This window comes from Lathyrus oleraceus, chromosome 2, assembly GCF_024323335.1.
Source record: "Lathyrus oleraceus cultivar Zhongwan6 chromosome 2, CAAS_Psat_ZW6_1.0, whole genome shotgun sequence".
In the NCBI taxonomy this organism is placed as follows: domain Eukaryota; kingdom Viridiplantae; phylum Streptophyta; class Magnoliopsida; order Fabales; family Fabaceae; genus Lathyrus; species Lathyrus oleraceus.
Window position 1 is genome coordinate 486,699,922 of NC_066580.1, and position 26,778 is coordinate 486,726,699.

The 26,778-nt window shown below is 38.0% G+C and overlaps 2 protein-coding genes across 2 annotated transcripts; both read left to right on the forward strand.

Annotated features, from left to right (window-relative positions):
- Nucleotides 1-13,457: 13,457 nt before the first annotated feature.
- Nucleotides 13,458-14,714, forward strand: LOC127123887 (uncharacterized mitochondrial protein AtMg00810-like). The gene has a single exon (XM_051054065.1). It carries the CDS (start codon nt 13,458-13,460, stop codon nt 14,712-14,714), a length of 1,257 nt encoding a protein of 418 aa, XP_050910022.1.
- Nucleotides 14,715-15,856: 1,142 nt separating this feature from the next.
- On the forward strand, nt 15,857-18,563 carry LOC127123889 (protein INVOLVED IN DE NOVO 2). Its single transcript, XM_051054066.1, has 6 exons — nt 15,857-17,093; nt 17,201-17,382; nt 17,494-17,583; nt 17,657-17,944; nt 18,032-18,241; nt 18,324-18,563. The coding sequence occupies exons 1-6, from the start codon at nt 15,857-15,859 to the stop codon at nt 18,561-18,563; spliced, it is 2,247 nt and encodes a 748-aa protein (XP_050910023.1).
- Nucleotides 18,564-26,778: the final 8,215 nt, after the last annotated feature.

Sequence of the window (26,778 nt, forward strand, 5' to 3'; positions counted from 1 at the left end):
TGCAAACAGGTTTGCGTTACTATCGCCGCTTTATGTTCCGAATTCACATGTGATACCATAATTGAATGCATAAATATATTTGAGGTTTTGCATGTGGACTTAAGTATGCCTGGATACCTTGAATTGTTGTAATGGATGTCGTTGTTTTTTCGCTCTGTTTTGATCTTTGCCCAACTGACCTGTTTTATCATAACCATGCTCTGTTTACCTGATACTATTACTGCTTTGGTGCAACTCTTGATTGCATCCTGATTGGTATTCTAACCCGTTTGCTGAATTTTGTAAAGGCTCACATATCCCAGGAAAAGATTGCTGTTTAGGTCTTCCACTTTATTTGTGGGATACCCTTATGAAGATCCACCCTAAATTGCTTAATTAATTTTAATGTATTAATTTTAATGTATTGATTTTAATGTGGAGATTCATCCTAATCACCTAATTGACTTTAAAATATGACCTTTAAATATGTGATCTTGGACCTCTCTTTTGCCTTACGATATTACGGTATAACGGTCATGTCCCGCGAATGTAGGGATACACTTAGCAAAGACCCTTCGATTAAATCATCATAAAATAAATCATGGTCCCTCGGATGTTGCCTTCGAAAATACGATTTTGTCCCTCGATGACCCTTCGGTGTAGCCTACGGTTAAATGATGATCGTCCCTTCGAATGCTAAGGTATCCTTACAACTGTTGCCTTCAATGACCTATCGATGACCCTACGGTGACCCTTAAACATCCAAAGGGTAAGATTACTTACTTCTCAATAGTAAGGACAGTTTTACCCTCATAAGGATAGGAAATGCCCATAACGACCTCAGGAAGGTATAACTCTCAATTACTGGATCATAACCTAAAACATTTTCCACCCCTCACACTTTACACTTTACAAATCCTAGAAAATCACCACTTGGTATACATTCATACTAGAATCATTACCAAGTTACATTTTTCTAAACCGTTTTCAAAATCAAACGAGATAAATACTTTGTATACATTCATACGAGAATCATTACAAAGTTAACTCTCTTTCCGAAACATTTCTCAAACAATTCACGAACACTTTTCAGACAAAAATATAAGTGATCCAGCAATTAAGAGCCCATGGATAACCATGGATACAAAGGGTGCTAACACCTTCCCTTTGTATAATGTACCTCCCGAACCCAAAATCTATTGAGGTCTTTCCTGTTCTTTTCCACCTTTCCTTATTGGATAAAAGAAAAGTCGGTGGCGACTCTTGCTATCCGCGACATTGCGATAAAAAGCAAAACACCCCCCAAGTCAGTTCACCGTATGACACCCACGTTCCTTTGTCTGAAGCTCTCCCTGGTCAGGGATAAGAGCTGTGAAGTCTAATCTTCACTCACCTTTCATCTGCTTCACCTTAGCCTCGCAATGGCAAGGTTAAGAGCGAACACTACCCATGTACAGATGACTTGCTTCGGCAGTCAAACCCATTGTTTGAGCCCACTTGACTGGTTATAGTGTGTGCTTTGTGAATACTTGTTTGCTCTGTTTGCTTGAATGCTTGTATGCTTGCTTTCTTCCTGGATAGGATTAGCTTGCAGTTGTGCAATTAGGTAGAAACCTCAACGTAGGGCAATGATGCATGACAACACTAGGCTCGAGTACAGCTCCCTGGTAGTGTGTCTTCCCTTGGTTTCTGGTTAGATTTTTTTCCCTGCGTAGGGGAACTACATCGCCCTGATCCTCGTTCCAGACGAGGTATGTAGGCAGGAGACCGTGCGAGGTCTCTCCGGGCACTTTTTTTTCTTTTTGTGTGTGTTTGCATGTTATCTTCTTGTGTATGTTTGGTTCGGATGCTGACGTAAGTCCAGTGATTGGCGGTCGGGCTCCACGTTTGCCGTTTTGTGCATGTTTGGTTCGGATGCTGATGTAAGTCCAGTGATTGGCCTTCAGGCTCCATGTTTGTTTGTGTTTATGTTTGTTTGTTTGGCGTGCGTGAGCCGAACTACGGCAGCTCTGATTCTCGTTCCAGACGAGATACGTAGGCATAGGATGCGACGTCCTATCGAGCTTTCTTCCCCTTAACCCCACCTGTGTTGTCTTCGGTGTGTGTGTGTATGATGTTTTAGCAACCTTTTCTTTTCTTAGAACGTGGATCCCGTCGAGTACGACGGACGTGAGGGGTGCTAATACCTTCCCCTTGCGTAACCGACTCCCTTACCCTTTCTCTTTGGTCGCGAGACCATTTCCTTTCCAGGTTTCTCTGAGCGTTTCCTTTCCCTATCTTGGGATAAATAACGCGCAGTGGCGGCTCTGTGTTGTGTTTTTTGTTTCAGCCCGCCAGTTGTTTTTTCGCGGATGCGACACATACCCCCTTATAATTCATTTTAAGTATTATAACAAAACATCAAAATAATCTAACTATTGAATTGAGTCACTCTTAACTTTTGCTTAAGAGCCAAAAATCTATCAACTTTCAATTATTTTGTGAAGATATCAGCCAACTGAGATTCACTTGAACAATGTCTTACTTCAAACTTTACTTAAGTCACTTGCTCCCTCAAGAAATGAAACATCGCTTCCATATGTTTGCTCATGCGATGAAGAACATGATCCCTTGCCAAGTTGATAGTTGGCTTGTCATCCAATTGAAGAACAAGTGGTTTTCTAACTATAACCTTTAATTCCTTAAACACTGATTCAATCCATATTGCTTCGCATGCTGCATATAATCCTGCTATGTATTCAGCTTTACATGAAGACAATGCCACAACTGGTTTCTTCCTTAAGCACCATGAGATTGGTGCTCCAAAAACCATGAAAATAACATGTTGTACTCCTACGGTCAATGTTATCTCCACATAATTTGAATTTGGGCAACATGTGATTTCAACATTATCACCACATGTGTTGTTAGGAAACATCATACCATAATTCATAGTTTTATTTAGGTACCTTAGAATTCTCCTTGTTCCTTTCATATGTGATACCTTAGTATCATTCATGTATTTACTTATCAAGTCAATTACAAAATCTATGTCAGATCTGCTATTGCATATGTATCTCAAAGAGCCTACTATTTGCTTAAACAAGATTGCAATGACATTGTCCTTATCTCTATTCTTCTCAAGTTTCAAGTTTGTTTGAATAACTGAAGCTGCAAGGCTAGATTCAAGCATGTTGAATCTCTTAAGAATTTCTTTAACATACTTCCTTTGATACAGAATCATAACTCTTCCAATTCTTAAAAACTCCATACTTAAGAAATATGATAGGTTTCTTAAATCTGACATTTCTAATTCATTCATCATCAGCTGCTTGAACTTGTTCAAATCTTTGATATTGTATCTTGTGACCAACAAATCATCAACATACAGATAAATGATTGTTATGTCACCTCCTTTGGACTACATATATACACCATATTTAAATCTACATTTGGTAAAACCCAATTCCACCAAGTATGAGTCAATTTTCTTGTTCCATGCCATTGGTGCCTATTTGAGGCCATAGTGGGCTTTGTGTAATCTATATACCATCTTTTCTTTCCCTTCTTTTACAAAATCCTGGAGGTTGTGTGACATAGACCTCTTCATCTAATGGTCTATTGAGATATGCAGTTTTCACATCAAGATGGTATGCCAACCAACTTTTCTCGCAGGCCAAGGCAACTACCAACCTAATTGTTTCAAATCTAGCAACTGAAGCGTACACTTCCGAGTAATCAATACATGTTCTCCGCATAAATCCTCTTGCTGCTAGCTTGGCCTTATGCTTAACTATTGAGCCACCAGGGTTGTGCACTTATATATTAATTTTACCTCAATTTCTTTTATGTTGGTTGGTAACTTAACAAGTTTCCATATATGATTCCATTTTATTGCTGCCAACTCTTCAACCATAGCATTATTCCATGCTTCAATCTTCAAGGATTCATTATGGTTTATAGGTTCGGGATCATCTAGTAAGGAAAAATAAACAAGATCTCCATCCTTTGTAACCTCATTATCAGCAATTACCTCACAATCTTCTAATCTTGATGGGAGTATCCTTGTTCTCTGAGGCCTCTGAATGACCACAAGTACATCTTCATGCAACTCAACTAGTATATCATCATCTTCTTCTGACTCTTCCTCCAACCCTGAGTTTAGAAAAGGTTTACTACCTGTGTTATTTGATGTCTAATTCCATGTTTCATTTTCATCAGTAATAATGTATCTACTGATTATGATCTTCTCACTTATTGGGTTAAACAATCTATAAGCACTAGTTTTGTGATAGCCAACTAGAATCATGGCTTCACTTTTTTCATCCAGCCTTTTCCTTCTAACATCAGGCACATGTTTGTAAAAAATTGAGACAAACACTTTAGAGTTATTCACAAGTGGTTTCTTTCCACTCCATACCTCTTTTGGAACCTTATTCTTTAGTCTCCTTGTTGGACATTTGTTTAACACATATGTAACAGTAATAATTGTTTCACCCCACAATGAGTTAGGCATGCTTTTTTTCTTTAGCATACACCTACCCATATCCAGGAAGCTTATATTTCTCCTCTCAGCTATATCATTATGTAGATGGGTATATGGAGATATCACTTCATGATTAATTCCATTATGAGTATAAAACTCTTCAAATGTCTTGGAAGTATACTTCCCTCCACCATTTGTTCTGGGTATTTTGATCTTCTTCTCACTTTGATTTTCTACACTCAAAATGAATCTTTTAAAGACTTCAAAGTCTTCATCTTTGTGCTTGATCAAATACACTAAGATCTTTCGAATATGCTCATCCACAAAAGAAACAAAGTATGTTGTCATACCCTCAAATTTACCCTACCTCCATGTCATCCTCTTGAACCCTAATCTACGAGCATACATCTTATACATATCATCTCATGTGCATTTGTACTTAATGACCCTCAATAATCCATAAACCCAAGGCATGAGATTCATATGTGAAGTCTCAAGACCCTCTGACCATGTTAAGGTGTGCCCAAGCCACCTCAACCCTAATCTCTATCCTCAGGCATCCAACAAGCTTGAAGGATCATTCAAGACATCTCACTCACTCTCCAAAACCCTAATTAGATGTTTAGTCCCCATTGAAGACACCTCAAGATTCATCTGGTCACCCAGGGACCTCAACCATGGTTCTTGACCCTCAGTGGCTTGTACAAGTCATGATTCACTTTGTGCCTAGACCACACCCTTGAGGACCCATAATATCCAAACATTGTTCATGCCCCAACTCTTTGAATCACCTCAATACATCTCTTACACCTCAAAAACCTAATTTGACTGGCTATGGCTCTTGATGAAATGTGTAGTCCAAAAAACTCTAGTTTGTGAAATTTCTTGATTCTTTGCTTGGCCCCATTTGACCATCCTATCATTCAACACATCATTGACCTTCAATTCAAGTCATTTGCAACCATTTTACCATCAAACAAACAACCATTTCATCATGGGACAATGCCTTTGTTTTGGTCTTGATTCGTCATTTTCAATGCTTTGGTTCACCCATGGACATGACCTAAAATCACTCAACAAAGCTCCAAGCCTCATTTTACATTATGATATGATCATATCAGTTTCAAACATCCACCATTGTGCCTTGAAAATCAAGAAATCTAAAAGTCACATTTTTAGGTCATGTTGGTTGGTCACATTTTGGTAAGAATGCCCTATGGGAAGTTTCAAAGTCAATAACGTTCTCATCTTACAAGCTTTTAAATATCTTCTTTGAGCCAAATGTCATAATAAAGTTCTTCTCCAACTTTGTTTCAAGGTCCAAGAAATAATTCATTTAGCAAGGACCTCATTTTTTCCATTGGCCAAGCTGCTCCAACATACCTACCATGCCCTAAAACATGACCAAGATCACTACTTTACCATATTTCCATTTCCAAACCATAACTCCTTTTGACTTGGTTCTTTGCTAATCTAATCAAGGATATGACAAGGAACATTTGGCACAAGTTTCATGCAAAATGCACGAGCCAATTTCATTTGGCCTTGGTTCAAAGATTGAAAATCATCCTGATGCACAAACAAGACCAGGTCAGTCGGATTTTTCAATTTGATTCACCAGGCCCTCAAATCACTTGTTCTAATCCCATTTGACCCCAAGCACATTGAAAAACACATCGGGACAAGAATGGAAGTCAACTTAGATGGGAAAACCTCTCAAATTTCCAAACCTAATGCCATGTGAAAAGTGAAAAATGTCCCAAAATGGCCAAAGTTCAAATGCATAGCAGGTCATTTCATTGCCTTTGTTTGTTCCTAATTGATGCTAAGAACCAAAACTAAGTGGTTGGTGAAGCAAACCAAGTCAGATTGTACCATTCCATGTCTCCCCAAGTTCCACCTTGAGCATGTTTCGAGCTTCACACCTTTATGAAGTAAACCACCTTCACTTTCCCTCCAAACCACTCCATCACCTTCCCTATAAATAGGGGAATGTGTTCCATTCATTGGACAAGCTTAGAAAGCCAGAAAACCATTGTTGCGAAATCGAGTTTCTCACCCAAGAACAAAGTTGCCATTTTTAAGTTTCAAAGCATATCATTTCAAACCAACCACCTAGAAGCCATCCCTGAACATCACTAAAGCTTTCCCAAACACTAACTCACCCTGCAAACACCTCCCCTGAGTTGTCCATTGTCATTGGAGCACCACTCTGAAACTGATTTCGATCAGGTAGTTCCACTCACCCCCTTCACTCAAACAAGTTACCATTCAACTCTAAATTATTCACTGATCATTAACTATATGCTTTGAGTTCTAATTAACCATTATCCATCATTTAATTTTTAAATTAGGTCAACTTGTTCATCTGAGTTTTTGGAAAATACTCCACACTCAGAGTCAATCAATGACTCATGAATGTGGAGGTTGATTCGAATATGTGTGTGCAAGTTATTTCCATGACCAAATCGAGTGAAAAACATCAATTATGAGGATTTGATTTTTGATGTTTTGAGGTAGAAGGCGGTGTTCTTCGCGCAAATTTGAATTCAAAATAATCCAGTGTCCCACTCTGATTGATTGATTCTCGCGCGTGTTTATTTTTAGTATTTGATTTATTATTTTATTTAATTAGCACGTTTCTAAATCACCAAAGGACGCTTGTCCCACTGTATGGGGGGTTAATCCCCCATAACCCCAAGGTCAAGGGTTCAACCCCCAACATATGCATTTTGTTTTATTTTTTTCTCTCCCTTTTATTTTATTTATTTTCCACCATATTTATTACCCATTTAATTTTATTTTTTATATCACTCATATTTATTATTCTTAAAATATTCCCAACATAGACCCTTGTTATTTTTGCCTTTACTATTTATTTATATGTTGTTTCATGTCATTTGAACAATTTTTCATTGACTTATGAGGTCTTGAATTTAGTGGCTAATGAAGTCTATAGGTGTCACGATATTGGATTGTTTAGGGTTGCTTGAATCCTCCATGTTTCAAACCTACTAATGAATGATCAAAAGTTCATTCATGGTACTTTGAAGCATAAATATGTTTCCCCTACATAAACTAACTTGGGTCATTTGACATATAGATGAAGTCTTGTTTATGTACATACTAACTTATGTTTCTATTTGATTCATTTTGCTTCCATTGTGTACGCTAACCATCTAACCCTTATTTTTAACTTGATTATATTGTATATTGATTTTTATAACTTGTCTAACTTAATCATTTAATCAAAATATTAACCTTTAACCCTTGAGTTAGTAAAGTCTTCCTTTTATCAAGCTATTGATAAATGGACTTGAGCTTTGCATAACTTTCATTGTTTCAAACCTATTGTAAGTTGATCATTTGGTCATCTTAAATACTTTTCATAAGTGATAAGTTATCCCCTGATGCGCCATATTTTGAATCTTTTGACCTAAGGATAGATAATCCTTAAGTGTTGGACTTTTTAATAATACTAACCACACTTAAACTTTACTAACTTTAATCACCACTAACCATTGTTATTGTGTTATTACCATTGTTAGTTTGTTATTTACTTTTATGTTGTTACTTTGTAATTTACATTCAAGTACTCATCATCATCATCATACTCATTGTATAAACTCATCATGCATGTTTATTAACAAAAACATGATAAAATGATAAGACCAAAAAAAATCCACTTCCTCTTAATCAACTTGGACTTAGAGGATCTCGTTTAGGAGCTTTTCTTGGAGGCCTTTTCCATACCTTTGTGATACTCTGTTAGCTTTGGGTTTCATCTGTAACTTACATACCGATTGTAAGAATGACATCATGGCACCACCCTAGGGGGACATGTTTGTAACACCATTATCCTTTGTTAGCTTAGGTCATTTTTGCACACACAAGGCTTTCTCTTGGGATACCTTATAATGAGACCCTTTACTTTCTTTTCGGTTACTTTGCATACCTGTTGCACTACCCAATTTCATAATCAAATAAACAAATCCTTGATCCAACGTCAAGTGACATTTTTCTTAATCAAATTCAAAATGCAATAAAACTATGATTAGTATTGTGCGTCGCGAGCCTTAAGTGGTGGAGAATAAGTAAGAATGGGCTTTTCCTACCCTTACTCTGATTATTTTAGACACAAGACGCTTGACTTATTGTCTAGAATGTTCACCTCCGCCCATAGACTTTAGTATAATCTAATCACAAACTCTTTTTTCATAAACCCTTATTCAAGGTAAAATCAACATAACCCATCAAACCTCATTTTTTGCCTTAGGGCACCATCCTGAAAACCCTTTTCTCAAAGGTAAAATCAACCAACACACAAACATTTTTTACTCTGAACTATGGAGTTCTGATTCCTCATCATCCAATGAATGATACGTAGGCACAAGGGCCATAATCCTTGGCGAGCACAATGAACAAAAACCCTAGAATCCAATAATTTTTACACGCTTTTGAAAATAAAATAATAAACGTGATAAATACCCACATACGTGAACAATCTAAATGGTTTCCATGGACGTGAGGGGTTCTAATACATTCGTCTTGTGTAATCGACTTATGAACCTAAATCTCGGTCGTGAGACCGATTCCTTGTCTTTGCACTGCCCGTGTGCACCTTTTCTTCTTCGAGTTTTTTGTCGACTTTTTCCCCTCGCCTATCCCATAGAGGCAATCCAAATAAAATTCGATGGCGACTCTTCTGATTTGCCCTTTCTCTCTCTCCCCCTTTCTTTGAGGGTATGAGCATTCTTTAGTTAAAGTCTGTACGGTTTCGTGATCATCCATCCATTACGGTTGCGACATATGTATTTCCACCAATTGTATGGTCTTCAAAAAAGCCACAAACATCTGAGTGTACAACCTCAAGAATGCTTCTTGATATCAAAGGAAAATAATACTTGAATAAATTTCTGGATTTCTTTCCTACCAAGCAACCTTCACACAATTTCTCAGGCATTGACAATTTTAGAATACCAAGTAGCATCTCTTGTGTCACAAGCTGATTAGGAGATTTAAAATTTAAATGCCCAAATCTCAGATGCCACAACCAACTTTGTTTGTTTTCAATCACAACCAGTAAACATTGAACTCATGTTGAACTGATCAAAGTCTTAAAGGTCATTTTCTTTAACAAAGAAGACCTCAAAACCAACTTGTTGATTGGATCAAAAAGTTCAAATGCTTCATTTTTCATAGTTACTGAGAATCCTTTCTCAATAAGTTGGCTAACACACAACAAGTTACACTTCATGCCTGACACATATAACATATCTTCAATTATGGGTGGCTTACCATTGCTCCTTGTGATCACCATGTCACCTGCTCTTTCAGCCTGTAGTGATTTATTATTTGCAAGTCGGATCTTGCTCCTTCTCGAGTCATCAAACTTGATCAACAACGAACTATGACCTGTCATGTGATTTGAGCAACCTGTGTCTAAGAACTAGGTCTTGGAATCTGAACCTTCATCAGAATCTGCAACCATCAACACCATAGTTTCAGAACCATCTGAATCTTCATGGGCTATATTTGCCTCATTGCCATCTTTACTTTTGAAAGCTCCTTTTTCTTTGTTGTACCAATAATCTTTAGCCATGTGACTCCATTTCTCACAATTAAAACATTGAATTGTCTTCTTATCAACCTTTCCTTTATGATGAGAAACACCTCATCTTTTAGAAGATTCAGTTTTATCATCATTTTATTATTTTTGACTGTGAGACCATGAACCCTTCTTGGTATTATTTTTGTCAAACCGCCCTTTGAATTTGTCACTTCCACCACACCCTTTCCACGTCCGAGCTTGTAGAGCCTGAATGGCTTCTTGAACTCCTTTTCTTTCTACAATTTTCGTCTCACGTGCTTCTAAGGAACCAACGAGATCCTCCAACTTCATGATGGACAAATCACTAGCCTATTGAATTATCACGATAACATGATCAAAATGAGAAGTTAAAGTTATCATTACCTTTTCAATGATCATTCTATATGCCATGGTTTCACTGCACCCTTTCATCAAGTGCACAAGATTTTGTACATTGGACACATATGCTGAAACTTTCTTTGTGTCTCCCATATGCAGTAATTCACACTGCATGCACAACGATTGTAGTTTCATAGTTTTAACTTTCTCACCTCCTTCTTAATACTTGACAAGAACATTCTATGCTTATTTTGCACATTCAACATGAGCGATTCAGTCAAAATTTACACCATCAACTGCAGCTTGGGTGCAATAAGACGTCCAACAATCTTTCTTCTTGGCGTCTTTGTGAGAGGTGCGCGAGCTTTAGTTTCATTCACTCCAAGCTCTGCCACGCCATTAGTGACTACCTCAAGGGTTTCTTGAAAGTCAAACAAAGACTTCATTTATTTGCTCCAACGATCTCAGCTCTTGCCATAAAGAACATGAAGGGAATCTGGAATGCCATTGCTTCCATTCATCATTGATAAATCAGCCAAGAATCATTGCCCTAGAGGTGTAAACTCTTCTTCGAAACTAGGAGCCATGGATATCAAGTTGTTAGTGTAACTGCACTTAGTTAAGAGAAAGAGAGAATATGCAAGATGTAAGAGAAGATGTCTAAGACATGTGTGAAGAGTTTGTATTATTATTGGAGAAGCTCTCAAAGTGAAAGTCAAAACACATCACTTATATACAAATGTTGTGTGACTTGTAATCCAAGTAACCGATCCAAATAACTACTAACTAACCACCTTCTAACTACTTTAAATGGATTAACTAACAACACCTTGTACCAACCCAAACATAATTAAAATACTAGTTGATTTCTTTCTTTAGATACCCCTTTCACACAATTCTCAATTCAATCACTTGAAGCCTAATGTAACAATATACATATAACACAAATCTACCTATGTGTCTTTTTTTGTTCCAATTGTATTTTACTATTTACAAATGCAAGGGTGGATTGGAGGAATGAAACAAAAGGTTACTTTGAAGATTTCAAAGAATGTTAGGTAGATTGGAGCAAGAAGATGGTTATGAAGATGGCAATTTAATGATGGAGAAGAAAAGAAGACTTAGTTATGATAAAGTAGAAGCTTTATAGAAGAACTTTGAATTGGACAAGTTAGAGCCAGAGAGAAAAGTTACAGGTTTTGATTTGGTTTCAAACTTATCGAACACATTTGAAAACCAAACAGTTGAAGAGAGACTACTGAGTCTCGAGGTTGCAAATGAATTAACTAAAGAAGGTCAATATTAATTTTCCTCAACATATTCTCTCTCTCAATTTTTATTAGCTATGACTTTTGGAGGCTTCCTTATGTGTATAATTTGAGTGTGGACATTCTAAAGCTCCTCACTTTGTAATCTTCAACAACCTGTTATCTAGGCCAATTCTTCCAAAGATGTTAATGTGAATAGGAATTAGTTTATTCATAGATTAAGGGTTTGTTCCTAGAATAAGGGAAACAAATCAGTGTGAATAGGAATTAGTTTATTCATAGATTAAAGGTTTGATCCCTCTCTCATTGTTCCTAGAATAAGGGAAACAAATCAGTGGGAAGATTGTTTCCGCTCCAGTTTAGCTCTAGTCATTTATCTTTTGCTAGTAATAGTGTTTTGAACTCTTATGAGGATTGGCATAGAAAATTGGGCCATCCAAATTCTGTTGTTTTGTCTCATTTATTTAAAACTGGTTTGTTGGGAAATAAACATGTTTGTACTGCTTCTATTTCATGTTCTATTTGCAAATTGGCTAAAAGTAAAACACTTCCTTTTCCATCAGGTGCTCATCGTGCCTCCACTTGTTTTGAGATGATTCATAGTGATGTGTGGGGAATGTCTCCTGCAGCATCTCATGCTCACTATAAATATTTTGTCACATTTATTGATGACTACAGTCGTTTTACTTGGATATATTTTCTTCGATCTAAGTCTGAAGTGTTTTCTATGTTTCAGAAGTTTTTGACATATGTTGAAACTCAATTTTGAGCAAGTGTGAAATTTTTTCGATCTGACTCTGGAGGTGAGTATATGTCTCATGAGTTTCAGGAGTACCTTCAACAAAAAGGGATCTTATCTCAATGATCTTGTGCCAATACCCCCCAACAAAACGGGATGGCAGAGCGAAGGAATCGTCATTTGCTTGATGTAACACGCACTTTACTTCTTCAAGCTTTTGTGCCATCCCGATTTTGGGTAGAGGCTCTTTCCACAGCCGTATTCTTGATCAATCGTCTTCCTTCTATGGTTATTGATTTTGATTCTCCTTTCTTTCTTCTTTTTAAAACTTAGCCTGATTATAGTTATTTACATACTTTTTGATGTGTGTGTTTTGTTCACTTACCTCAGTTTGAACGAAATAAGCTTGGAGCACAGTCTATTCAATGTGCATTTATGGGATATAACAACTCTCATAAGGGTTTTGTGTGTTATGATGTGTCTAATCACCGCTTTCGAGTTTTTAGGAATGTTACATTTTTTGATAATCAATTTATGTTTCATTCTCTTTCTCCTGTCACAAATGAAATTGCTATTCTTCCTAATTTTTCTGTTATGCCTCGACCTATAGAACGTTACAAACCAGGAATCACATATGTCAGACAACGCAGAAAACAGGTTTCCACTGCCCCTCCCGACACAGATCCACCACCTGATCCTGAACCGGTCAAACAACGACGTTCTAGTCGAATATCTAAAGCACCGGATAGATATTCACCAGACATGTATGATTCCTCACATACTTCTCTGACCGCCTCACTGTCTAGCATATCTATTCCTACTTGTTATGCACAGGCTGTTAAAGACGTGCGCTGGATAAAAGCAATGAATGAGGAACTTCAGGCTCTTCAAGAGAATTTTACATGGGATATTGTCTCTTGTCCCCCTGATATCAAACCCATAGGTTGCAAATGGGTGTATTTTGTGAAACTGAATTCTGATGGGCCTCTCAATCGTTTCAAGGCTCGATTGGTTGCCTTAGGAAATAAGTAGGAATATGAAATTGATTATGATGAGACATTTGCACCGGTTTCCAAAATGACATCTGTTCGTACAATACTCTCCATAACTGCTTCTAACGGGTGGTCTCTTCATCAAATGGATGTAAAAAATGTTTTTCTTCATGGTGACCTGACGAAAGATATTTATATGACTCCTCCTCAAGGTTTATTCTTGTCATCTAAGGGTGTGTGCAAGCTCAAACGCTCCTTATATGGTTTGAAACAAGCGCCTAGAGCATGGTATGAAAAATTCCGCTCAACTTTACTTGGGTTCTCCTTTACTCAGAGTCAATATGATTCTTCTCTATTTATTCATAGAACTTCTACTGGAATTGTCCTACTTCTTCTGTATGTTGATGATATGATTATTACTGGTTCTGATCATGCTTCGATTCAAAGCCTTAAACAACAGTTACAAGCATCGTTTCATATGAAAGCTCTTGGTAATTTGCATTACTTTCTTGGTCTTGAGGTTCATTCTACATCCAAGGGCCTATTCCTCCATCAACACAAGTACGCCACAAATTTAATTTCTATGGCTGGTCTACAATCGGCTAATCCAGTGGATACTCCTCTTGAGGTTAATGTTAAATATCATCGTGATGATCGTGATCTCTTGCCTGATCCCTTATTGTATCGTCAACTCGTGGGTAGCCTTAATTACCTGACTATTACTCGCCCTGACATATCTTTTGCTGTTCAACAAGTAAGTCAATTCATGCACTCTCCTCGTCATCTTCACTTGGCAGCAGTTCGTCGCATAATTCGCTACCTGAAGGGAAGCTCTCATCGTGGTTTGTTCTTTCCCGCTGGAATTGCTCCTAAACTGAGTGCTTATAGTGATGCTGATTGGGCAGGATGTCCTGATACTCGACGATCTGTCACTGGTTGGTGCATGTTTCTTGGCTCTTCATTGATATCATGGAAAAGTAAGAAACAAGCAAGAGTCTCTAAATCTTCTACTGAATCTGAGTATCGTGCCATGTCTGCTGCCTGTTCTGAAATAATTAGGCTTCGTGGTCTTTTGGCTGAACTTGGATTTCCTCAAATAGAGCCAACTTCACTTTATGCGGACAATACAAGTGCCATCCAAATCGTTGTGAATCCTGTTTTTCATGAACGCACCAAACATATCGAAGTTGATTGTCATTCGATCCGTGACGCATATGATGACAGACTAATATCACTTCCTCATGTCAGTACTCAGTTGCAGGTTGCAGATATTCTTACCAAGGCCGTTCCGCATCCACGTCATCAGTTTCCTGTTAGCAAATTGATGCTCATTGACCAATAACATCAATTTGAGGGGGATGTGAATAGGAATTAGTTTATTCATAGATTAAGGGTTTGTTCCTAGAATAAGGGAAACAAATCAGTGTGAATAGGAATTAGTTTATTCATAGAATTTGTTCCTAGAATAAGGGAAACAAATCAGAAATTGATTTGTTCTCATTAAATGTAATTAATTAGTGTAATTACTTGTATAACCTTGTAATCTCTATATATACCAGAAATAATAATGAGAGAGGGTTCAAACCTATTTTCCTGACAGTTAAGTATTTATAACTCCACGCAGAGTTATGGTTTGGACATGCTTTCCTTTTTCAATTCATGTAGTTTTTAAGCCATTTCCTTTTCCTATTAACTTGGCTCAAAGTATTATTTTCATTTTGATCTTCTAAGAATATTATATTAGAAACTTTTCCAGGCGAGTTATTTTCATTTTGCACATCACAAAAGGCATCTAGCATGAAGTTGTCAGTGAATTTAAGTTTGTATTCATTTTCATGGGATGCACAATTGTGTTACAACCCTCAGTTTAAGGTACAGCCAATCTTTCTTAATAGAAAAGAAAATCAGTGTTCATTCTGCATGGCGTGTGATCTGTTAACTTTCTCAATCCTCTATCTGCAGATATTACTATTTTTCTTACCTATTTATTCTGTGTATCATTTCCAATGCAAAAGTTTTACTCTACTAATTTGATTCTAGAATAGACAAATATAAAATTCAACAATTACTTAAGTAAAAATGAGTAGCTTTTCATAGATTAGAACCATATTAAATTGCGTAAGGATTAAAATGAATTAATCTTCAAAAATAGTGAATTATAAATATCATAATCAATTCTACTTTTGATAAAAGAAACAAATCAAAATTAATTTCACATGCTTAAAATAACTTCTCTAAAAGGCACAAGTTTGTTATTCAGAATTACGTACAATGAAGTGTGTACTAGTTTAGTTGGTTTGTCAGTCAAAGTGAAACACAAGTGTTGGAACATGTGAGGCAACACGTCCAACGTGTGTGTCTTCCAAACTTATTGTTTCTTACCAAATTCCATAGCTACTATCCTAAAATTTCCCTTTCATTCTTCCTCTCATGCACAATCTCTTCAAGGTTAACCATTCCTTCCTCCAAGGATCCAACACAATAATGTCTCACTGTTCTATCAACGATACCGATATAAGTTGGTTGTATGTAGATACAGCTTATGAAGACCTCAAAAATGGAACTCACAATGTGAAAACCTCTGAGGATACCTTCATCTGTCCATACTGCCCTCACAGAAAACAGGATAATTCATACAGGGAACTCCTAGAACATGCTTTTATGGTGGATAGGACTAGTTCCGAAAAGATAAGTGCCAGAGAGAGGGCTAATCATCTTGCTTTGTTGAAATATTTGGAAAAGGATATTGTTAATGTTAGCATGCCTGGATCGTCAAAACCCGTCGAAAAAGATACTAATTCAAGCGAATCTGAAATAAGTTGGTTGTATGTAGATAAATTTTATGAAGAGCTCAAGAGGGGAAGTTTCAAAGTGAGAATCTCAGACGAGACTTTCGCTTGTCCATACTGCCCGAAAATGAAAAGACCGGGCTATCTGTACAGGGAACTCTTTCAACATGCTTCCGGAGTCAGTCAGATTAGTTCGCAAAAGATAAGTGTCAAAAAGAAGGCAACTCATCTGGCTTTAATGAAATATTTGAAAAATGATATAATTCTGAATGTGACTGCTCCATCAAAACCTGTGAATGAAGCAATTATGACTATGAATGTGGAACATCCAACAGAATCAGCAAATGGAGGCATTCTTGTCGATTCCGAAAAGAAGTTTGTGTGGCCGTGGACTGGGATTGTGGTTAACATTCCGACGAGACTGACAGAAGATGGACGATGTGTTGGTGAAAGTAGTTCCAAGTTAAGGGATGAATATCGAATCCGGGGCTTTAATCCGACTAGAGTCCGCCCACTCTGGAATTCCTCGGATCACACCGGAGCTGCAGTCGTGGAATTCGATAAAAGTTGGCTCGGGTTATATAATGCATTGGCATTTGAAAGGGCTTATGAATTAGATCATCATGGGAAAAAGGACTGGCTTTCTCATACAGAACAGAAATCTGGTCTCTACGCGTGGCTTGCCCGAGCAGATGACTATCAAATGAACGATACAATCGGGGAACAACTACAGAAGATGGATGTTAAGACAATACCTGAAATCATGGAACATGATGATAGAATGTTCAATAAACTTGTGTCTAGTTTGAATGACACTCTTGAGGTAAAGAAAAACAAGATACAAGAAATGGAAGTAGAATGCGATGAAATTACACTTCGCATGGACGTTGTAACAGGCGAAATAGACAGACTCTCTCAATCTCATTGCGAAGGTATCTTTTATTATCGAACCTATGATAAACTTTTCTCTAGTTTTTAAATAACGTTGAATTACTCGAATGGCATTGCTCTATGTTGTCATTGTTTTGCTTGAATGTAGAGATGAACAAAATAGAGTCAAGTGCAACTCAACACTTTCAGAGTGTTTTGAATGGTCATGAACTACTAAAGTTGCAACTGGAATCTCAGAAAAGAGAAATTGAGTTGCGAAGAATTGAACTGCAAAATTGTGAGGCGAATAATGGAAGTGAAAGAAAAAAGTTGGAAGAAGAGATTAACGAGGTGCAGTGCTTTTCTAATTTTTTTGCTTAATCTCTTTTATCATACTGTGGTTGAAATCTTGTTGAATGTTTTGTTTAGCTCCATCCATGCTTATTTTTGTTGCTTTTTTAGACTTCAACGAAAAATCGCTTTCTTGAAATGGCTGCAATGGAGCAACAGAAAGCTAGTGAAAATGTTTTAAAACTCGCCGCAGATCAAAAGGTTTGTGTAACTTGTTTTATACTTTGTTAATGTATGGATTGATTTAATGGTGCTTCGTTATCGATTTATCTAGCGGCAAAAAGAACAACTCCATGCAAAAATCATCGAGCTTGAAAAACAACTAAATGTGAAACAAAAACTGGAATTGGAGATTCAACAACTAAAAGGAAAGTTAAATGTCATGAAGCACATGAAAAATGATGTAGACTTTGATGTTCCAGATAAGATGTATGCTTTACACAGAGATTTAACAGAGAAGGAACGGTTGCTCCGAGCCATGAACGCATTGAACCAAACACTGATCGTTAAAGAGCGAAAGAGCAATGATGAATTGCAGGAAGCTCGAAAGGAATTGATTACTGTAATTTCTCTAATGATATCTTGTGTACTAGTGCATAGTTTTTATGCCTTGAAATTTTCTCTCATTTTTTAAACTCATCTATTGCAGACCATTCAAGAGATGCCGAGCCGTGGCAATATTGGGGTGAAGAGAATGGGGGAGATTGATAACAGACCATTTCTGGAAGTTATGAGGAAGAAATTTAACACGAATGATGCAGAAGATAGAGCTTCGAAACTGTGTTCGTTATGGGAAGAGCATCTGAAGGACCCTGACTGGCATCCATTTAAAATTGTTATAATTCAAGGGAAACATCAGGTGTGCGCCTTTCTCGAGCTTATAGATTTCCTCGAATCGGCGTACATGATATCCTTTTTAAGTTTAAGTCATTTAATTTCAGGAAGTTATTGATAATGAAGATGAAAAGCTGAAAGAACTTAAGAACGAGATGGGGGAGGAAGTCCACGGAGCTGTGGTGGCAGCATTGAAAGAGATAAATGAATATAATCCGAGTGGGCGGTATGTAACCTCGGAGTTATGGAATTATGCAGAGGGAAAGAAAGCAACTTTGAGAGAAGGAGTCAAAGTTTTATTGAAAGAATGGAAATTAAAAAGACGAAAAAAGGGAAGGAGAATGTAATGGAATTCATCTTGTTCTTGCTTTGTGTAGTATTCTTTAGAGTAATAAGAAATCTGATAGCTTTTGCAATGCTTGTTGCATATGCAAGTTTCATAGAATTCACGCTCCTCTAACTCACACAAAATATAACAATGTCTTTGAGTTAATCCATAATGACCTATGGGGTATCACCTGTTCCATCTAGAGGAAACTACTCTTATCATGTCTCCTTTTTTGATGTTTATACAAGGTACACTTTGATATATATGTTAAAGCAGAAAAGTGATGCATTCAATGCCTTCAAGCTCTTTCAAAGCTATGTCAAAACACAATTTGCTCAAATCAAGGCAATCCAACCAGATTTTGGACAAGAGTGGCAGGTTTTTTATAAGGATGTTGTTTTCAATGAACCAAAATTTCCCTATCCTATTCTACAACATAAGTCAGTCACATCTTCATCAAACCAATACCAACATTACCATTTTTCATTGTGACAACACATCTTTTAGAAATGGGATTTAAAAGAGGTTTAAATGAAGAGAAAGTTTAGAGTGTTAACTTTGGTTTTTTTACCGAGATAATCCACATTTTCGAAAAAATTCCCAAAATACCCCACTTTTCAGGAAAATTCCCAAAATACCCCACTTTTAGGAGGAGGCGCCAATTGGATTGGCGACCCCTCTTAAAAATTGCAAGGAGGTGCCAATTGGATTGGCTAGGGCACCTGCCCTAGCCAATCCAATTGGCGCCTATGTGTTATTTTTAAGAGGAGGCGCCAATTCAATTGGCGACTCCCTTAAAAAAGCCTCAAATGAAAAAACCTCCAACATGAAAGTTGTATATCTTTTCAAGACAATGAATTTGGATATAAATTTTGCATCATTTGGATTTTTTATGAGAAATTTATGGGCAGTTGAAGTTGGACTGCTGAGTTTTTGAACTGTTATCTGACCTATAATGTCTTACATTATTTCATGTGTTTCTTTTAGAGTTATGAAATTTTGTCCAACATAACATTTGAAGTAGACATCTTAAATTTTGCAATGCACTTGGTCCCACCTCAAAATAATTAAAAATGAGTGAGTTAGGTCCCTGCGAACTTGACCCAAAATTAGGGTTTCTGTCAAAATGACCTATAATGTCTTGCATTATTTCATGTGTTTCTTTTAGAGTTATGAAATTTTGTCCAACATAACAACTGAAGTAGATATCTTAAATTTTGCAATGCACTTGGTCCCACCTCAAAATAATTAAAAATGAGTGAGTTAGGTCCCTGCGAACTTGACCCAAAATTAGGGTTTCTGTCAAAATGACCTATAATGTTTTGAAATGAATGATGAGCTCCCAAGTTTCAAATGGATTTTTGATGAACATGAAAGTTGTTCATATGGCGACTCTTCTTAAAACTTGAATGGAGGCGCCAATTGGATTGGCTTGGGCAGATGCCCTAGCCAATCCAATTGGCGCCTATGTGTAGGTTTTAAGAGGAGTCGCCAACTCAATTGACGAGTCCCTCATAAAATGCCTTTTTTGTCTTATAAATAGATGCGTTGTGTGACCTATTGTTCCATAACTCATATAATCATTTGGTTATCATGTTTGGTGTTCGTCGTCGATACGGTAAGGTGATTTATGCGAGAGACAAACCTCAATTGGTGATGCTGTTTTGGAACATCACCACGTTAGATCAACTGAAGAGGGAGCTGGTTCGATGGTTAGACGGGAAAATACCAGAAGGGGAAAAAATCAGAAGTATTGAGAGACTTGACAGTATCTTTGGTTGGGTGCGAATGAAGACTGATAAGGATGCTAGGGAAATGATGTTCGGTCGAGACGACATTAATTTGATTGTTGTAATCAGTTAGAATTATTTATGTTTTCAGATGTTTTGTACTGATGTTGGTTATGAAACTCGTTGTAACAAGAACTTAATGATATATAATGATTGATTGTTACAGAAATACAATGTTAGGAAAAGCTTAAGATCTAGAAAAAATGTTAAAAAAAAGCTTAAGATCTAAATAAAATGTTACAAAAATCTTAAGATCTAGATGATGCTCCTTGATTGGGACAGTTGTTTTTGTTGTGTCCTGGTTGATGACAGATACTACATAATCTTATCATTTTATCTGTGGAATTCATCTCTGTTCTGATACGTGTGCTGTTTGGCCTTCCTTTCTTCTTTCTACGCATCTCTTCATTGTGCCAAACAATATCTCCTTCATATGGAGGCCAGTAATCCTCCATTGGTAGTACTGAAAAGCTTTGACTATATACATTCATGATGGTGTTGGCCTTGTACACATCAGATAAATGGGTGTAAGCGTCTTGACGAGTATAAGCGCATGCTGCAATGACATGGGAGCAAGGTATGCGGAAGGCCTGAAATTTTCCACAATCGCACCAACTCATGTGTAGTTTAACCTCGTAGGCTAAATTTGGTCTCCCCTCGCTGTTGCCCATTGTTTCCTGGACGCTGAAATTTTGTCTTTGACGGTCAAACACTGTTACAGCGTGTGTCGTAGCTTTGATGCTCTCCTCTTTCATGACCTTCATGCAACACTCACTGAATACTTGTCCAGACATTAACACTGCACTCCATCTTTCACCTCTGGTTGCGAACATAGAAGCCAACCTATAATAGGTTGATCTTACCAAGGCGGTTATCGGCAGGTTTCGAATTCCTTTGAAAACCCCGTTCATGCATTCCACAATGTTTGTTGTCATGTGGCCCCATCGACAACCACCGTCAAATGCTCTTGTCCACTGCTCTACTGGGATGTTATTTATCCATCTCCCCGCGTCTTCATTAGACAGAAGAATCTCATCACGATAATATTGAAAAGACGGTTGAGTTAAAGCATACCCAGCATTCACCACCTTCTTGCGAAGATTCTTATCTTTTATAGCACGCATGAAGTTTTGTGCAATGTGTCTGATACAGTAGACATGTGTAGAAGGAGGATCATGCCATTCGTTGTCATGGTTGTTGTAGGCACTTTCGATGGCAGCATGTCTATCAGAAATTAAACATAGATTGGCTTGTGGAGCGACATGCGTTCTGAGATGTCGAAGAAAGAAACCCCATCCACCAGCCGTTTCACCTTCAACAAGAGTAAAGGCAATGGGAAATACATTGTTGTTACCATCTTGTGCAACTGCCATGAGCAAAGTACCCTTGTATTTTCCGTATAACCAAGTGCCATCAATTTGCAGGAGAGGTTTACAGAAAGCGAAACCTTTGATGCACGGGTCAAATGCCCAAAAAAGACGGTGAAATATTCTATTACCTGTAGCACAGGTTCCGTCTGGCATCATTGCTGGCATTGTCTCCAGAATTGCCACAGTTCTTGGGACATAAGTTTTTAGTGCCCATAAAAACCGTGGTAATTCCTTGAATGAGTCCTCCCAGTTGCCGAAAACCTGCTCAACAGCCTTTGTCCTCGCAATCCATGCTTTCTTGTAAGATGGAGTATAATTATATGTTGTTCGGATATGGGATATAATTATACTCACCTTCACTGATGGGTCTTTATTTACCAATGGCAGAATGTCTTGACATATCAAAGTTGTGCTCAGTTTACGGTGATCTTGTTCAACGTTAGTTGCAACGCAACTGTGTGGTGGGTCTATTGAGGCGATCTCCCAAGAGTCATTTTTCTTCTTGTAAGATGCAGCCAAACGAAACTTACAAAGCATGTTACGACATTCGATAACATACCTTCTAGAGTCAGTGCGTTTCACTGTAAAGTCAGCAAAGTTGTTCATATGGTATTTTTTTATTGCCAAGACACATTCCTCTTTGGTACGAAACATGTCTCCCACCTTTAATTCGCCTACTGGTCTCGGATACGGATTATAGAAGACACTGTCGGATGTTTCATCGTCGTGAAGATCCATGTTTGTCATATGTTGAGGAGGATTGTAGGCATGAGTAGGAGGTATTGGTGGTGGTTGAGCCTCATCTTCATCGTCGTTGTTCAGGATGTGATCAACCTGTACCTCAGTCTCCTCTTCTTCTTCATCAACAACGTCGACCTCTACTTCGGCTTCTGGGTTGAGTTCATCTGACCATTGTGCATCATCTGCAGCATCTTCACCAGCTGGATCCTGATCGGTTAGTTGAGACTGTTGAGACGGTATACATGGTTGTATAGTAATGTACAACTCGATATAATCCATGCCTGAATGTTCATGACTAAGAAACATGCTTTCAACATCTTCATCGTCTCGTATCTTTAGGGGGAAAAACTTGCATTGACCATTCTCAAAAAATATAGGATTCTGATATGTCATCTTTGACACAATACCTGATGCTATAAAGGATTGTATTCTTTTTTTGAAATGCAAAAAGGTTGCATTTCTCTTCATTGTCACTCTAATGGTATCAGTGTTTTTAAAACAAAAACCATGAAGCTCAGACTCAAAAGTTTCACCGTTGCAGTGAACGTTGATACTGTATAATGATGAAGATGACATTTTGGTGATAAAAAGTATTTTGCAAGTGCAGATGAATGTGAGTGAAGATGAAAAGTATTTTGGAGATGAAAAGTATTTTGCAAGTGCAGATGAATGTGACTGAAGATGAAAAGTATTTTGGAGATGAAAAGTATTTTGCAAGTGCAGATGAATGTGATAGTAAGACACTTAAATACATGGTATCAGTGTCTCACATTGAAGCTACTCTGAGATACTGTGTTAAGCATGCAAGTAATTTCAGAGATGAGGTGTCTGTCATGCAATACAGTGTGAGTTGATGTGTCAAGCATGCTAGGTAGTCATGAGTTGATGTGTTTGTCAAGCATGCTAGCTAGTCAAGACAGAAGTGAGTATTTAGCATGCAGGATACTAGAGAGCCACGTGTCTGAGATTACTTGCATATCCTGCAAGACAGTGTGACTTGATGTGTCAAGCAGGCAAGCTATCAAGAAGGTAGTCATCAGCATGCAGGAGACAAGACAGACACGTGTCGGACACCTAAGATGGTCAGAGATGATGTGTCAAGCATGCTAGCTAGTCAAGACAGAAGTGAGTATTCAGCATGCAGGATACTAGAGAGCCACGTGTCTGAGATGATGTGTCAATCCTGCAAGACAGTGTGAGTTGATGTGTCAAGCAGGCAAGCTATCAAGAAGGTAGTCATCAGCATGCAGGAGACAAGACAGACACGTGTCGGACACCTAAGATGGTCAGAGATGATGTGGCAATCATGCAAGCCATCCATAAGTGAGTTGTTCAGCATGCAGGAGACAAAAATGCCAAGTGTCAGACATGCAGAAGGTGGCGCCAATTGGTTTGGCGCCTACCTTTAGGGCTTGTACATGGTCGCCAATTTGAAGGGCGCCCCCATGGAGTCAGTCCTCGAAACCAAGCATTCAGAACTAGCCTTGCATGCATGTACCCTATGGTGTCGCCAATTTGAATGGCGCCCCCTCTTGAATATTGTACATGGTCGCCAAATGAGGTGGAGACACCATGCAAACACAATTTTTCATGCACTCCTCCATTTGCCTATAAATTGATCCACTCATTCAACAATTCTTCCACACCAACATTCTCACTACTTCATCTACAATTCTCACTACTTCATCTACATTACTTCTTTTACAATTTCATCTTCAACAAAATCTTCCATTTTCATCTACACCAACTCCCCAACAATATGTCTTTACTCACAATGGGCGAAGCACACAGAGGAACAGTTGCAAACATCGCGACATACGTAAGTTTTTTCTTATACTTCTTTTTTATGTTTCATCTCCACCAACCCCATTTTATTTTGAAATACCGACTTATGTTACATTATTTCTATTATAGGATGTCTCAAGGTTTCGAACTCGAGTCCACGAATTTGTCCCAATGGACCCGATGATTCAACCATATGTTGAACTCGCCGGTTTTGGTCACCTTAGCAAAATTATGTCTTGGTCTATAGATAACAAGTTCATTCTAGCCTTATGCGAAAGATGGAGGCCAGAGACACACACATTTTGGTTTCCAACCGGTGAGTGTACCGTGACGTTAGAAGACGTCTACATGCTTTTAGGACTACGAATTGAAGGCAAAGCTGTTAATGGTAAGACCAACTATGCAAATTCAATTTGCATGGAGCTTTTAAACACTGATTTGTTAGATGATAATGCTAGGGGACAAGGTATACTACTTTCACGCCTAAAGTCGTATTATAATAGTTTTTATTTAGATGAGCATTCTACCGAAGATGCTCGAATCATCAAAACTAGGTGTTACATAATGTTGTTACTAGGATCCTTTTTATTTCCCGAAGGTAGTGGTTCTAGCATGCATATTATGTACTTACCTTTACTTAGACATATAGATAGAATAGATAGTTATAGTTGGGGATCCGCATGTCTAGCCTATCTCTATAGTTCGTTGTGCAAAAACTCCCACAAAGATACTTCTACATTTTCTGGATGTGATGTTTTGCTACAAGCATGGGGATGGTCAAGACTACCGTCTCTAGCACCGGTCAATAACAACCCCTTCACTTTTCCATATGCAAAAAAGTAAGTTGTTTAAATTGCTATATCTTTACTTCCTTCCTTACAGTTTATTACCCATAACTAATTTATTTTAACTTTTTGGTGTAGATGGTCGGCACGCGGTATGAATTACAGCAGATGTCCGAGACACTGTATTACTCAATATCGCAACCTGTTGGATCACCTTCGACCGGCAGATGTAAGCAAAATAATTTCATTATTTCTTCATATTATGTTGACTTTTTCTACATTCATTTAAATCCTATCGTCTTTAACATTTCAGTTCATCTGGCGTCCATACCTTAATATGGATCATGAGCATCAGATCAACCCTGAAGACGCAGCCGTATGGACAACATGCACACCGATTATACGGTTCACAACAGTGGAGCTGCACAACACCGATCGTGTGAAGCTGCAGTTTGGTATGGTCCAGAATATCCCAGATCCCCCAGCTAGCCTAGGAGAATGGCATATGCGTAAAGTGAACGACCAATGGAACTACAACCCTTGGCAAACCTTCGCAAGATCAGAGTGTCGCAAGTGGAAGCACCGTCATGACCATGTCTTAACTGACGCAGTCATGCCAAATGAGGTAAAACCAAGTCGTACTTATATGGCTTGGTATAGATCAGTTGGATTTCAATTCATTGCCGATGATATGTACCTCTACGACCCACGCCAGACAAGTTACACACAAGAAGGATCAACATCTAACCCCCAACAACATTCTCAGCCCGGTTACTCACAACCACCTATCCGACAAACTTTCCGTTCCACAAACACACAAACATACAACCAAAACATGCCATTCACCCAACCCCAAAACCAAGAACATCCCCCATACCACCACCAACAAATGGACCATCAACCTTCGACCGAACATCGCTTCGCACCCACACCATCACCCTACCAAAGTCGCCTTACCCAAAACACTAACCGCCCCATCACCTACCGTAGCCAAGAACCCCAAACATCACAATACCATAACATCCCACAACCATATCTCTTCCAAACACCCCAACAACCTTTCCAACCTTTCCTAGACCCATCATTGTTGTAACACCCAGAATATTGTTAGATTAATTTAAATATTATTTTAATATGATTATTTGAAGGTAAAATGAATTATTAAATAATATTGGGAATTATTATTATTATTATAGATGTTAATTATTTTAATAATAATTAAATAAATAAAATAAATGGAATATGAAGAGTGGAAGGGTAAAAGTGGAAATGGATAAAAGAGGCCAAGGTGAGAACTCAGAGTGTTTTCACGTATTTTTGCCTCAGAGTCAGAGAAAGGGAGAAACGCTGAAGAGAAAGAGAAGGAAGAGGAAAAGGCCAAAGATTGCTCAGAACTTCCTTCAATCCAAAGAGGTAAGGGGTCTGAACCTTATTAAACGATAATATGCGAGCAAATTCATGATATATGTTGGATTGTTGATGGATTTTGGGGATTTTAGGGAGATTGGGAAAGTTCGGGGTTTTGATGGAAATTCTCCGATCTGTGAGTTTTGTTGAGTTATATGCTTAGAAGCCGCGCGTCCACTGTTTCCGCACTTAAAATCTTATTTATGCACATAACAGCCAAATGACGTTCGCCATTATGCCTTTGGCGTTCGCCATTTGGGCTTTTTTTTCCAGAATAAGAGCGTTTAACGCTAATGGCGTTCGCCATTAGCCTAATGACGTTCGCCATATCAGTTTGACGAACAGTTTTTCCAGAA

Coding starts and splice junctions, on each gene's coding strand:
- LOC127123887 (XM_051054065.1), top strand. CDS start 13,458: ATGACATCTGTTCGTACAATACTCTCCATAACTGCTTCTAACGGGTGG.
- LOC127123889 (XM_051054066.1), top strand. CDS start 15,857: ATGTCTCACTGTTCTATCAACGATACCGATATAAGTTGGTTGTATGTA. Junction 17,383..17,493: donor TGGAAGAAGAGATTAACGAG/GTGCAGTGCTTT, acceptor TTGCTTTTTTAG/ACTTCAACGAAAAATCGCTT. Junction 17,584..17,656: donor AACTCGCCGCAGATCAAAAG/GTTTGTGTAACT, acceptor CGATTTATCTAG/CGGCAAAAAGAACAACTCCA.